The sequence below is a fragment of the Microcaecilia unicolor genome, chromosome 6 (assembly GCF_901765095.1).
Source record: "Microcaecilia unicolor chromosome 6, aMicUni1.1, whole genome shotgun sequence".
In the NCBI taxonomy this organism is placed as follows: Eukaryota; Metazoa; Chordata; class Amphibia; order Gymnophiona; family Siphonopidae; genus Microcaecilia; species Microcaecilia unicolor.
In genome coordinates, this window is record NC_044036.1 from 84,244,912 (window position 1) to 84,258,422 (window position 13,511).

At 42.9% G+C, this 13,511-nt stretch overlaps 1 protein-coding gene across 5 annotated transcripts in view; it reads right to left on the reverse strand.

Annotated features, from left to right (window-relative positions):
• RABGAP1L (RAB GTPase activating protein 1 like) overlaps positions 1–13,511 on the reverse strand; it is an 803,631-nt gene that overhangs the window by 180,835 nt on the left and 609,285 nt on the right. For all 5 annotated transcript variants that reach the window (XM_030206422.1, XM_030206421.1, XM_030206423.1 and 2 more), the window contains one exon: positions 1,672–1,800. In XM_030206422.1, the coding sequence (XP_030062282.1) occupies positions 1,672–1,800 (129 nt within the window). The remainder of the gene's footprint in view (positions 1–1,671; positions 1,801–13,511) is intronic.

The following is a 13,511-nucleotide window of genomic DNA, read 5'->3' on the forward strand; positions in this document are numbered from 1 at the left end:
ACAGCTGCCCATGCAAAAATGGCACCTCGCGGTTCTAGTGGTAGTGTTCAGACTGCCAAATAAGGATGCACAGGACTAACTGATTTGGGTATCAGTTCTACCAGCAAAAAAGTGGGGACCTTTAAAAGCAGTAAGACGGAAATTTTGGACTCCCACACTACAGAAAAACATTTTATGGCACCACGAAAGCCATGTGCAACATAGATAAAATTCATTTGCAAAGGCTGATCTATGCTGTGCCTATGAAAATAGAGAAGAAATGGCCAATTTAAAAGAAGCATGCATATATATCCAAAAACCAATCTCTCTGGCTTTCTCTTGATGTATTTATTTCTGGAACCTCTAGATTTCACTCAGTATTACCACACCCGGTTCCCAGCATAAAGTTCTTATAGCATGACAGTTCATTTATTTGTTTCAAAAATGCTTTTTCATCTTCGTAGTGACCTCAGTTGTGCACATTGCCAACCATGTTTTATGGCAATGGATAAAGCACATACCTCTTCATCGGCTCACTTTTAAATTAGTGTTTGCTACAGCCTGATTATTATATTTTAAATAACTTGCTTTTATATATTTCTATATAAGCTTTTATTATATCAAATACTCATCTTTATTAGATGTGTCTGGTCAGGGGATTGTTGTTATTGCCCGACATGCACATTTCGCCCTTAACCAGGCTGAAGACGGCTAAAGACGGCAAGGGGGGTCAGTCCTTGAGACAGCCCTGGATAAGGGCGAAACATGCATGTCAGGCAATAACAACAATCCCCTGACCAGACACATCTAATAAAGATGAGTATTTGATATAATAAAAGCTTATATAGAAATATATAAAAGCAAGTTATTTAAAATATAATAATCAGGCTGTAGCAAACACTAATTTAAAAGTGAGCCGATGAAGAGGTATGTGCTTTATCCATTGCCATAAAACATGGTTGGCAATGTGCACAACTGAGTTCACTAAAAGACGAAAAAGCATTTTTGAAACAAACAAACTGTCATGCTATAAGAACTTTATGCTGGGAACCGGGTGTGGTAATACTGAGTATATATCCAAAAAGGCACATAAAGGATACCAAATAACCATCTTTAAAAACTTTCTTCAATTACAACTCGAATAATCAAACAAGTTTCAATATCAGAATCATATTCCACTTCTACCTATCTGAATAATGCTCATTAGACTTCAGACCCATGCTCTGGTGTATCTGTTGTTCTGAACACAAAAATTCCTTTGTTGTTACTGAATTTCCATTTGTGCACCACAAATTAAGGGGGGGGGGGGTCTTTTACTAAAGCTTAGCTCGAGTTATCTGTAGCAGAGCCCATAGGAATAAAATGGGCCCTGCTGCAAATAACTCAAGCTAAGCTTTAGTAAAAGACCCCCTAAAGTTCCTGTTGGACAGAAGGTATTAACCCCACTGCATTTCCAATTGCTGCCACAGTCAAAGCACTTTATAAGCACATTTCATTGACCAATTATAAAATCACCTACACGACAAAATTTGGGCCTTACAAAGAGAAGACCTTTTAGTGCCTTTTTTAGAGCAATGAAATCCTGTAACAGCAACACATTTGTAGACAGTTAGTTTAAAAATCCTTTTCGGTCATATCAAAATATAACTTTCCTATGATTTAAGAATGAGAAGTAAACACATATTCCTTTACCTTAATATTGCAGGCCTGTTCCATTAGTTTTCTGGCATTCTCTTCTGCTCTGTATCTCTTGGGCAGCTGAACTCGGAAAAATTTCAAGGCCCCTTCAAAATCAGCCTGTAACAGGTCCTCTTTTGAAGTCTGGAATAAAGCCAAAAGGAGGATTAGTGCATTTGTTCTTAAAAATAGTTGAGGGTTCTAGTGGCTGCACGGATCCTGGGAGAAAACTGGATTCTTTATAGATTGTATGAAACTTACTGGACCAAAAAAAGAATTATTCTAAAATGTTCCAGCCCCCATGAGCTTTCAACATGCATAGTATGTGCCATCAAACTTTTACTCAACTTCTATATTTTGCATTTGTAGGAATAATTCACTCAGCAATGTTTACAGGAAACTTTGCTGGAACTTTTTTTTTTTTTAAATAGCCATTGATCAGGATTCATAGGCTATCTGAAAATTAGCTACACTCTCCCCAGGTGCAGGGGTGAATACTATGCATACAGAGGTGGAGATTATTAGATCAGAGAAGTAATACGCAACACAACCTCTAACCGTAACACATCTTTTCATTTAAGAAATGAACTAAAACATATCTTCTCAAGAAACCCAATGACTATGCCATATGCACTAGTGGTTATCTTGCCAACCACAGTAAAACACAGCATCATATAACCTTGTAAATGTAATTGAATCAATACAATCTCTAACAACTGTTAAATGTAAGCCACATTGAACCAAAACTCGTTTTTGGATAATTGTGGGATACAAACATGAATGAATGACTGACTGACTGAATGAATAAGTAAGTAAGTAAGGGGGTCTTTTACTAAAGTTTACCTCGAGTTATCTGCAGCAGGGCCCATTTTATGCCTGTGGGCCCTGCTACAGATCAGTGGCAATCCTAGGTCGGCTGCCACCCGGGGCGGATCGCTGCTGCGCACCCCCCCCCCCCCCCGGGTGCAGCGGCATCCATCCCCCCAGGGTGCAGCATGACACCCTCCCTGGCGCATCAAGCCCCCCCCCCCCAGTGCAATGACACCCCCATCCCTGGCGCATCAACCCCCCCCCCCCGGGTGCATTCTTGGCTGCTGGAGGGTGCAGAGAGCAGCCGCGCACCTGTTGGCTTCACTGGCTCCCTACTCCCTCTGCCCAGGAACAGGAAGTAACCTGTTCCGGGGCAGAGAGAGCAGGGAACCAGCGGAGCCGACAGGCGCACGGCTGCTCTCTGCACCCTCCAGCAGCATGCACCCGGGGTGGACCGCCCCCACCGCCCTGCCCTTGCTACGCCACTGCTACAGATAACTTGAGTTAAGCTTTAGTAAAAGACCCCCTAAGTAAGTAAGGGGGCTCTTTTTACCAAGGCGCGCTCACATTTTTGGTGTGCGCTAAAATTGTAGGCAAGCTAAACATTAGAGACGCCAATGCATTCCTATGGGCGTCTCTAACGTTTAGCGTACCCACAATTTTAGCATGTGCTAAAAACGTGAGCACACCTTAGTAAAAATGCCCTAAGTAAGTAAGGGGGGAAGTTATCAATAATTCGGGTTATTTCAGCACAGGGTCTCATTAGCTGCATTTTAGCATTTAAAGGAAAAGTGCTTTAAATATAACTACAACCTTTGTGCACAGTAGTTTGTAACGAAACTCTTCAAAGGAGCAGGGGTCTAGCTTTAAACGCATCTGAAAAATACTAGGTCAAAGCATTCTAGTACCCTCTGTGGGCACCTATTAGACTACAGGGAAGCTTTAATGGAAATTTGTTCAAGAATGTTATGGTAGCAAGTTGGCATTGCTCCTAGAACATGTTTTTAATTCAATGGACTCTTCCTTCTTGGATTACTATCTGAGCATCTGGATTCTGTTTGGTCTGCTGTGCTTATATGAATGGGTATTACTGAATGAAACCGGCAGCTTCAGTACCGTACTTACATTGTAATTGGTCTGGAAAAAAAATACTTCACAACTGAACTAGACTCTAGTTACACTACATTGTAACATGACACTCTCATCCAATCAGAAAGGTAAATCCCTAATTAAAAGATCTGTAATTACCAGAAAGTGTTAACACTGTAGTGATGTTTTCCTTTAATAAGTGGGGAAAGCATGCAAGTCATGGCTCATGGAATTCTTTGACTTTCCAACTTCTTTGTAACTAAATGTGGGTAACAGAGGTGGGGAAGGGGCATAGGCGGTCAGTGACTCAGATGTTTGAGGAGGCTAGGGCGGAGTGGGGTGGGGTGGGGCTATGGCAGGGTGGGAATGGGATAGAATGTGGCATGGCAAGTTTCAATCCTTGGGGTGGCAACATCTGTGTCAGCAGTTCTGAACATAGCAAGGAAGGACCCCTTCACTATGTCCCTCTGCCCTTGTCCCTCTCCCCCCCCCCCCCCATAGCTCTGTTAATAATTGTAACATGCAAGCTAAATACAGTCAAGAGAATTATCTTCCCCAAAAATATTGCCTCATCTCTCTCCTCCCTTCAAAATCCAGCATCACCCCTGTCTCTTTCCCCTCCCACCATCGTCCAGTCTCTTTCCTCCAACCCTCTATCAAGTACTATCTCATTTCATTTCCCCTTACCCTACCATCCAGCAAAACCTCATCTTTCTCTGTGTCCCCTGTCCCTCCCAATATCAACCAGCACCATTACCCCCCTCCAATATTCAGTCCTTCACCGGCAGCTCTGCTGGACTACTACTCAACAAGAAATACCTTCCCCTCCATGCATCCCAGCCGTTTCCTCACTTGCTCACTCTACCTGCTGGCTGCTGACTCAAACTTCGTAGTTCCAAATAATGAAAAACCGCGGGACCATAGCTCTCCGTGCACCACTAGCGGCTCAGTAGGTTGCACGCACCCCCCTATGATGTAACTTCCTGTATTGGAGGGCGGGATCAAGAGCTGCTGCGACTGGCGCTTAGAGAGCTATGGTCCCGCGGGGTTTCACATTGTTTGCAGATACGACGTTGAAGAGCCCACGGCTGGCAGGCAGAGCGAGCGAGTGAGCGGGTGGAACATATGGAGCGGAAGGTTGTGATTTATTGTTGCCTTTCAAGGAGAGCAAGCGGTCACAGGGAGAGGAAGGTAGTGGTTGGGGCTGGGGAGGCTAAGCACCTATGGGAAGGGGGGTGGGGCGTGTATGGGCTTTCTTTGTATCTGTGAACAGGAGAGAGGAGAGGGGAAAGCAGTTTGAAATGTGCAACTCCTTAATCACTATTTATTTGTTACATTTGCACCCCACATTTTCCCACCTATTTGCAGGCTCAATGTGGCTTACATGGTACCGTAAAGGCGTTCGCCAGTTGGTTGATAACAAATACAAGGTTGAATTGTGGTCGATTGAGGTAGGTGTGTGTCAGGCACCGTGAAGGTCGAAGGGAATGAAGATTGTGTACAATCATTGGTTGTGCTGTGTTGTTGGGTGTGGGGATTTACGTTGGATCGGTGGGGTAAGCCTTTTTGAAGAGGTTGGTTTTTAGTGATTTTCTGAAGTTTAGATGGTCATGGATTGTTTTTACAGCTTTTGGGAGTCCATTCCATAGTTGTGTGCTTACGTAGGAGAAGCTGGATGCGTAAATTGTTTTGTATTTAAGTCCTTTGCAATTTGGATAATGTAAGTTTAGGTATGATCGTGATGATCTGTTATAATCAGTGAATGTACAGTATATTGCAACAGTATAATCCAAACTGTTGGAATGCTTCTCTCATAGAAACAAATTGGAGCATTTTTGGAGGGGGGTTCATTTATCATTTGCTTCTCATCAGATGCAGAAACTTCCACAAGACCACCGTCTCTCTTTTGTGTGACTAGAGCTGTCTTCCAGTCCTCTGCCCCCACTGCCCAGTCACTGGTTGGATCCTACTTACAGTCTCTACTGTTGGTTCCAATGGAAGCAGGCAGGTCAGGCTCATTCATGTATGGGGCCTGGCAGGTGGAAGCCTGTGCGTGTATGTGCCAACAGAAATTGTCACATATATGTGGATTTTATAGAATAGTCATATAGGTGCCAATCTCACCCCCACACCTATTCTTTTCCCCTGGGAGTGCCTACCCATTTAGGGACCGATTCTATAACAGGGCACTTCCATTTAGGCACCCCAATGCTGCGTATAATGGCATCTGGGTGTCCTAATTCGGTCTAGTGCAAACCCTCACTGGCACGTCTAAACCTGGGTGTAACCATTTACCAGGTCATCGGCAGCTATCCATGAATGCATATAATTCACAGTCTTCTATATGTTGGGTGCATTAAGTTGGATGCACGTAGGTGCCCCTCCTGTGTTCCACCCATGTGTATAGGCACATATGCACTCTCTTATAGAATAGTGTGTGGCACACGGACACACAAAAAGTGCATGTAACAACACTTGTCCCGTTAAAGAACTGTGTTTTTAGTGCCTAATTTTATAACACGATGTCTAAGTGAAAAATTCAAAAAGAGATGCCTACTGATTAATTTCCATGACTTGATAACACACCTCACTAACAAGTCTAAAGCATGTTACAAACTTACAGCAAAAGCTTTCTCTCTCTCCCCAACCAACGAACCACCCCTTCCCCAAACTTATTTTATAATGGCAACATAGGCATCTATCTGCTTTTACAAAATAGACTCTCAGATACAATCTCAATAACACATTTGTGACAACCTGCTCCGAGGCAGATGTACATATTTACATGTACTTTACATGTGTACTTGTATATTTCATAAAATAAGCATACCATCACAACTCTGCCAACATGTGGTGTGTGTTTACGAATGTGTAATCTTGTTGGCACTGTGGCTAGCACAACAAGGTAAGTGTAACAGACCAGTAAAAGCAACCAGTGCCTTTATAGCTTTCTTTTTACTGTTTATGTTTTAAATATATGTAAACCCCCTTAGATGTTTATATGATGGACAGTGTATCAAGAACTGAATATAAACTTGAAGTTTGCAACAGCCTATCTGCAAACAAGGCTTGGCTCTACAGATTTAAGCCATGTGTTGCAGGAAGTAACTCAAGTGCAAGTCTCATGGGATTCTGCCCGGTATTTGTGACCTGGATTGGCCACTTAGAAGCAGGACAAGGGCTAGATGGACCATCGGTCTGACCTAATATGGTTATTCTTATGTTTCTTCCTGTTCCAAGCAGCAGTGGAAGTAGGATGGTGGTGGGTTTTTGTGGCAGTGGTTCCAGGAGGTGGTGGTGGAGGTGGGAGCCAAACCAACAGCAGCTCGGGGGAGGGGGGGGTGAAATCAAAACATTGGCTTTGTTTCTGCTTGACTCATATATTTATATGCACATATACAGCTGTGTGTAATTTTATAAAATGCCTTTTCTGAATGTAAACTGGGCCTTACTCACAGAAAAAAAGTTTACAAAATTATTCTCCGACCACATAAAATTAGGCACTATGGGCTAGATTCTATACACAGCACCTGAAAAATCTGCACGGTAAAAAAATAAGTCTAGGTGTATTCTCTAAATTTTAAAGAATAGGCTTAAATTTCGACACAGTATACAGAATACATTGAGTGCGTCTCCACGCAACCAAATTTGGTTCCATCCATTTAGGCCATGTTTTACTTGGCGTAAATCCTGATGCATAAATTAGGTGTGGAGTGGGTGTATTCTATAACAATGTGCACATATTGTAGAAAAGTCCACAATCCACCCATTTCACGCCCATAACCACACCCCCTTTTCAACTATGCGACTTAGAATTTATACACACCACGTTACAGAATACATTTACCCCCCCAGACTCTATATAGTATGCCTAGAGTTCCGTGCCAAAATCCAAGTGTATTCTATAACGGTGAACGTAACTTAATTGGCTTAAGTTAATTAGCATTGATAACAGCACTTAACAAGCAATAATGAGCACTAATCAACACTAATTAGAATTTATGTGCACAATTCGCTAAGTGTATTCTGTAACGCAGTGTGCCTAACTTCTAATGCGCACAGGCAAAAGGGGTCATGGTTATGGGGGATGAGCATTTCACGGGCGTTCCAAAATTTATGCATGCTGTTATAGAATATGGCCCTCTGCACCTAAATCTACATGGAAGGATTTACACCATGTTTTTGTTGATGTAAATGGAGGTGCACAGATTTAGGTGCTACGATTTCTGCCTAAGTGTACTCTATACACAGCACCTAAATCTAGGCACAGTTTATAGAATAGGCTTAGGCAGAAATGTTTTCTGCCCGGATTTTTTATGTGCCATATATAGAATCCCCCCTTAGTGAGCTGTGTATGTAAATCTTATGCCAATTAGTGCTGATAATTGCTTGTTAACATCCATTTCACAGTGCTGATCAGCTACTTAACAAATTAAGTTATGCGAACTGTTGTAGAATATGCTAATGTTGTAGAATATGCTTGGAAATTAAGGTGTGATATATAGAATTTAGGGGTATGGGGTAATTTTATAACAAAGGCACTAACATTAACACACCCATTATGGCATTTCCAAGTGTGTAGGTACATTTATTTATTTAGATTTTGCCCACACCTTTTCCATAGTAGCTCAAGGTGAGTTACATTCAGGTACACTGGATATTTCATGCATGTTTAACTGCCATAAGTACACCTAAATGCTATTCTGTAAATACCCATGTAAGTTACGTAACTGCTAGGGGATGTATGCATGGGAAGAGCTGAAACTTACATGCATTAAGTTATCTGCAGCAGTTAGGCGCCAACCCTTACACCCATCACTACGGCTAGCATTTAAGTGGTCACGTCTAATTGTTAAGCACATACATACCCAGTTAAGCTAGTATTCCTCAAAGGAAGATACAGCACTGCCCATGTCTAGAAATGACATGCAGTGCTAGTAATAACAAGCTCCTGCCCTCTACCCAGCCTTAGATACCTTATTATAGAACTACTTTGTATGTTTTCCAAGCATCCACTTCCTATTTTTTTATATGTACGCACTTTTAAACAAAATAAGTCAAGCACAACACTTGTATAGAAACAGAGCTAATATGAGACATAAGACTAAAGAAACAGAAAACCCTACTTAGGAAACAAATCTCTATTGCCTCTTATAATCCACGATTATGGGGAAGCCAAGGTTTAACTCTAGGGAACAAAAGAATGAAATTACAACCTAAGGAAAAAAATAAGCATTCACCTATTAACACCCGGCTGAACCTTAACTAAATATAAGTCAATGAAGAAGTAACTACAATAGAGGATTCTACTATGTCTCCAGCACTTAATCTCCTGGTAGCCAAAAAGCAGACAACTGAGAAGGAATAAAGAAAGCATTTCTCTGAGAATTAAGTTTGAGTTCGAGCATCCACTTCTATGCACACATACACTGGGGCACCTTTATAAGCCCTCCCTTTAAGTATGTTATCACTTATAAAATTACTGCTTAACAGGAGTGCGGGTATGACTCAGCATGGCTTATCTTGGGGCCCCTTTTACTAAGCTGCGGTGAGCTGGGGTGAGCAGTAACGCATGCTCACCACAGGAGCCCACGGTAGTTTTAGGATCTGTGTACTTTCCGTGTGCTAAAAAAACACTTTTTATTTTATAGCGCTGGGATGTTTGTAGGGGTGGAGAATAGGCGTGTCTAGTGCTAATTGGTTAGCGCAGCTACATCGCTGCGTGCTAACCAATTAGTGCCTGGTTAGCGCAGGAGCCCTTACCGCTTACAAAGTAGGTGTCGGTAAGTGCTCCCACGCTAATGGCCACAAGCTAATTAGAAAATTAGCACATGGTCATTAACTGTGGAAATAGAAAATACGGCCATTTTACAGCTGTGTTAAAAGTGGCCTCAGTGAGTGGGGAAACAGCTTAGTAAGAGCCCTCCCCCCTTATCTTCTTATTTATTTTATTAAGGTATATAAACCATGACAAAGAACTATATATGACATTTTTATATGCTTGTAAAAATATTTAAATCTAAATTTAAATGCAAAGTGCTAAGTTCACACGTCAGTCATTATAAAAGTGGCTGGCTGAATAGAGAACCATCATCGCACTCCTAGCGTTCTCAAAAACCCTGTATACCGGTACAGCTTATGTTGTCGTCCAAAACCAAAACACATTAAACAGTCCCAGCATGTATATATGTTATGTTTAATCGAGATATTTTTCTCATTTTTTCTTTCATTTATTCATCATGAATTTGGGGGAGCACTATCTGGACTGAGTTTAGTCCCAGGCTTGCACTCACCAGCGTCCTCAGCTACGTTTTAATATCAAACAGATAAGTACTGATATAGTGTTAATTGAAAGATCACTGCAGGATGGACTTTGTATAATGTGGATAATGAATTATGTAAACATGATATAATGTTCTAGACAAGATATAATGTTCTAGACAAAATTGTAATGGGGTATTCATAATTTTGAAACGATGGGATATTAGGATTTATTTACTTGCATAATTGCTTGAGTATTATTACTACTACAACTACTTAACATTTCTAGAGCACTACTAGGGTTACGCAGCGCTGTACAGTTTAACAAAGAAGGACAGTCCCTGCTCGAAGGAGTTTACAATCTAAAGGACGAAATGTCAAGTTGGGGCAGTCAAGATTTCCTGAATAGAGGTGTAGTGGTTAGGTGCCGAAGGCGACATTGAAGAGGTGGGCTTTGAGCAAGGATTTGAAGATGGGCAAGGAGGGGGCCTGGCGTATGGGCTCAGGGAGTTTATTCCAAGCATGGGGTGGGGTGAGGCGAGGCAGAAAGGGCGGAGCCTGGAGTTGGCGGTGGTGGAGAAGGGTACTGAGAGGAGGGATTTGTCTTGAGAGCGGAGGTTACGGGTAGGAACGTAAGGGGAGATGAGGGTAGAGAGGTAAGGAGGAGCTGCAGATCGAGTGCATTTGTGGGTTAGTAGGAGAAGCTTGAACTGTATGCGGTACCTGATGGGAAGCCAGTGAAGTAACATAGTATAGTAACATATAACATAGTAGATGACGGCAGAAAAAGACCTGCATGGTCCATCTAGTTTGCCCAAGATAAACTCATATCTTGAATTTGTACCTGTCTTTTCAGGGCACAGACCGTATAAGTCTGCCCAGCAGTATTTCCCGCCTCCCAACCACCAGTCCCGTCTCCCATCACCGGCTCTGGTACAGACCGTATGCCCTCCCCTATCCTAGCCTCCCAACCACCAACCCCTCTTCCCCCCACCTGCTCTGCCACCCAATTTCAGCTAAGCTTCTGAGGATCCATTCCTGCTGCACAGGATTCCTTTATGCATATCCCACGCACGTTTGAATTCCGTTACCGTTTTCATCTCCACCACCTCCCGCGGGAGGGCATTCCAAGCATCCACCACCCTCTCCGTGAAAAAATACTTCCTGACATCTTTTTTGAGTCTGCCCCCCCTTCAATCTCATTTCATGTCCTCTCGTTCTACCGCCTTCCCATCTCCGGAAAAGATTTTTTTGCGGATTAATACCTTTCAAGTATTTGAACGTCTGTATCATATCACCCCTGTTCCTCCTTTCCTCCAGGGTATACATGTTCAGGTCAGCAAGTCTTTGGTCATACGTCTTGGAACGCAAATCCCATACCATTCTCGTAGCTTTTCTTTGCACCGCTTCCATTTTTTTAACATCCTTCGCAAGGTACGGCCTCCAAAACTGAACACAATACTCCAGGTGGGGCCTCACCAACGACTTGTACTGGGGCATCAACACTTCCTTTCTTCTGCTGATCACACCTCTCTCTATACAGCCTAGCAACCTTCTCGCTACGGCCACCGCCCTGTCACAGTGTTTCATCGCCTTCAGATCCTCGGATACTATCACCCCAAGATCCCTCTCCCCCTCAGTACCTATCAGACTCTCCCCGCCTAACACATACGTCTCTCGTGGGTTTCTACTCCCTAAATGCATCACTTTGCATTTCTTCGCATTGAATTTTAATTGCCAAACCTCAGACCATTCTTCTAGCTTCCTCAGATCCCTTTTCATGCTTTCCACTCCCTTCCGGGCGTCCACTCTGTTGCAAATCTTAGTATCATCCGCAAATAGGCAAACTTTACCTTCTAACCCTTCAGCAATGTCACTCACAAATATATTGAACAGAATCGGCCCCAGCACCGATCCCTGAGGCACTCCGCTACTCACCTTTCCCTTCTCCGAGCGAACTCCATTTACCACCACCCTCTGTCGTCTGTCCGTCAACCACTTCCTAATCCAGTTCACCACTTCAGGACCTATCTTCAGCCCATCTAGTTTATTTAAGAGCCTCCTGTGAGGAACCGTGTCAAAAGCTTTGCTAAAATCTAAGTAGATTACGTCTATAGCACGTCGATGATTCAATTCTCCAGTTACCCAATCAAAGAATTCAATGAGATTCGTTTGGCACAATTTCCCTCTGGTAAAACCATGTTGTCTCGGATCTTGCAGCTTGTTGGCTTCTAGGAAATTCACTATCCTTTCCTTCAGCATGGCTTCCATTACTTTTCCAATAACCGAAGTGAGGCTTACCAGCCTGTAGTTTCCAGCTTCTTCCCTATCACCACTTTTGTGAAGAGGTACCACCTCTGCCGTTCTCCAGTCCCTCGGAACCTCTCCAGTCTCCAAGGATTTATTAAACAAATCTTTAAGAGGACCCGCCAGGACCTCTCTGAGCTCCCTCAATATTCTGGGGTGGATCCCGTCCGGTCCCATGGCTTTGTCCACCTTTAGCTTTCCAAGTTGTTGATACACACTCTCTTCCGTGAACGGTGCTATATCCATTCCATTCTCAGGTGTACTTTTGCCAGTCCCTCACGGTCCTTCTCCAGGATTTTCTTCAGTGAAAACCGAACAAAAGTATCTATTTAGTAAATTGGCTTTTTCTTCATCATTATCTACATAGCGGTTCGCTGTATCTTTTAGTCTCACAATTCCCTTTTTAGTCCTTCTTCTTTCACTAATATACCTGAAGAAATTTTTGTCGCCCCTCCTTACATTTCTAGCCATTTGTTCTTCCGCTTGCGCCTTCGCCAGACGTACCTCTCTCTTGGCTTCTTTCAGTTTCATCCGGTATTCCTCCCCATGTTCCTCTTCTTGAGATTTTCTATATTTCTGGAACGCCAACTCTTTAGCCTTTATTTTCTCAGCCACTTGCTTGGAGAACCATATCGGTTTCCTTTTCCTCTTGCTTTTATTTACTCTCCTTACATAAAGGTCTGTGGCCCTATTTATTGCTTCTTTCAGCCTGGACCACTGCCCTTCCACTTCCTGTTCGTCCTCCCAGCCCATCATCTCCTTCCTCAGGTATTCCCCCATTTTACTAAAGTCAGCACGCTTGAAATCCAGGACTTTTGAGTTTAGAGTGGCCGCCCTCCACTTCAGCTGTTATATCAAACCAAGTGACTTGAGGAGAGGGGTGATATGAGTATATCAGTCCAGGCGGAAGATAAGACGTGGATTTATTTACTTGCACAATTGCTTGAGTATTATTCATTATATACATTTACATATATTATTTCTTCTGTTCTACATCATCTTTGAAATCTTGAGTCACACGTGTTTTGATTTTGAACGACAATATAAGGTGTACCGGTATATGGGGTTTTTGAGAACGCCAGGAGTGCGATGATGGTTCTCTACTCAGCCTGTCACTTTTATAATGACTGACGTGAACTGAGCACTTTGCATTTAAATATTTTTACAACCATATAAAAATTTGACATATAGTTCGTCGGTGGTAGTTCTGCCCTGAGCGTGCGCCATTTCCGGGGGAAAAAGAAAACCCATGAAAATGGTTTGCATGGCAGCAACCCAGTGGTAATTGGGCATCGCCGCATGCTGCCCGGTTACCGCAGGAGCCCTTATCGCCACCTCAGTGGGTGGCAGTAAGGGCTCCCCGCCGCATGGCCACGTGGTAAGAGTTC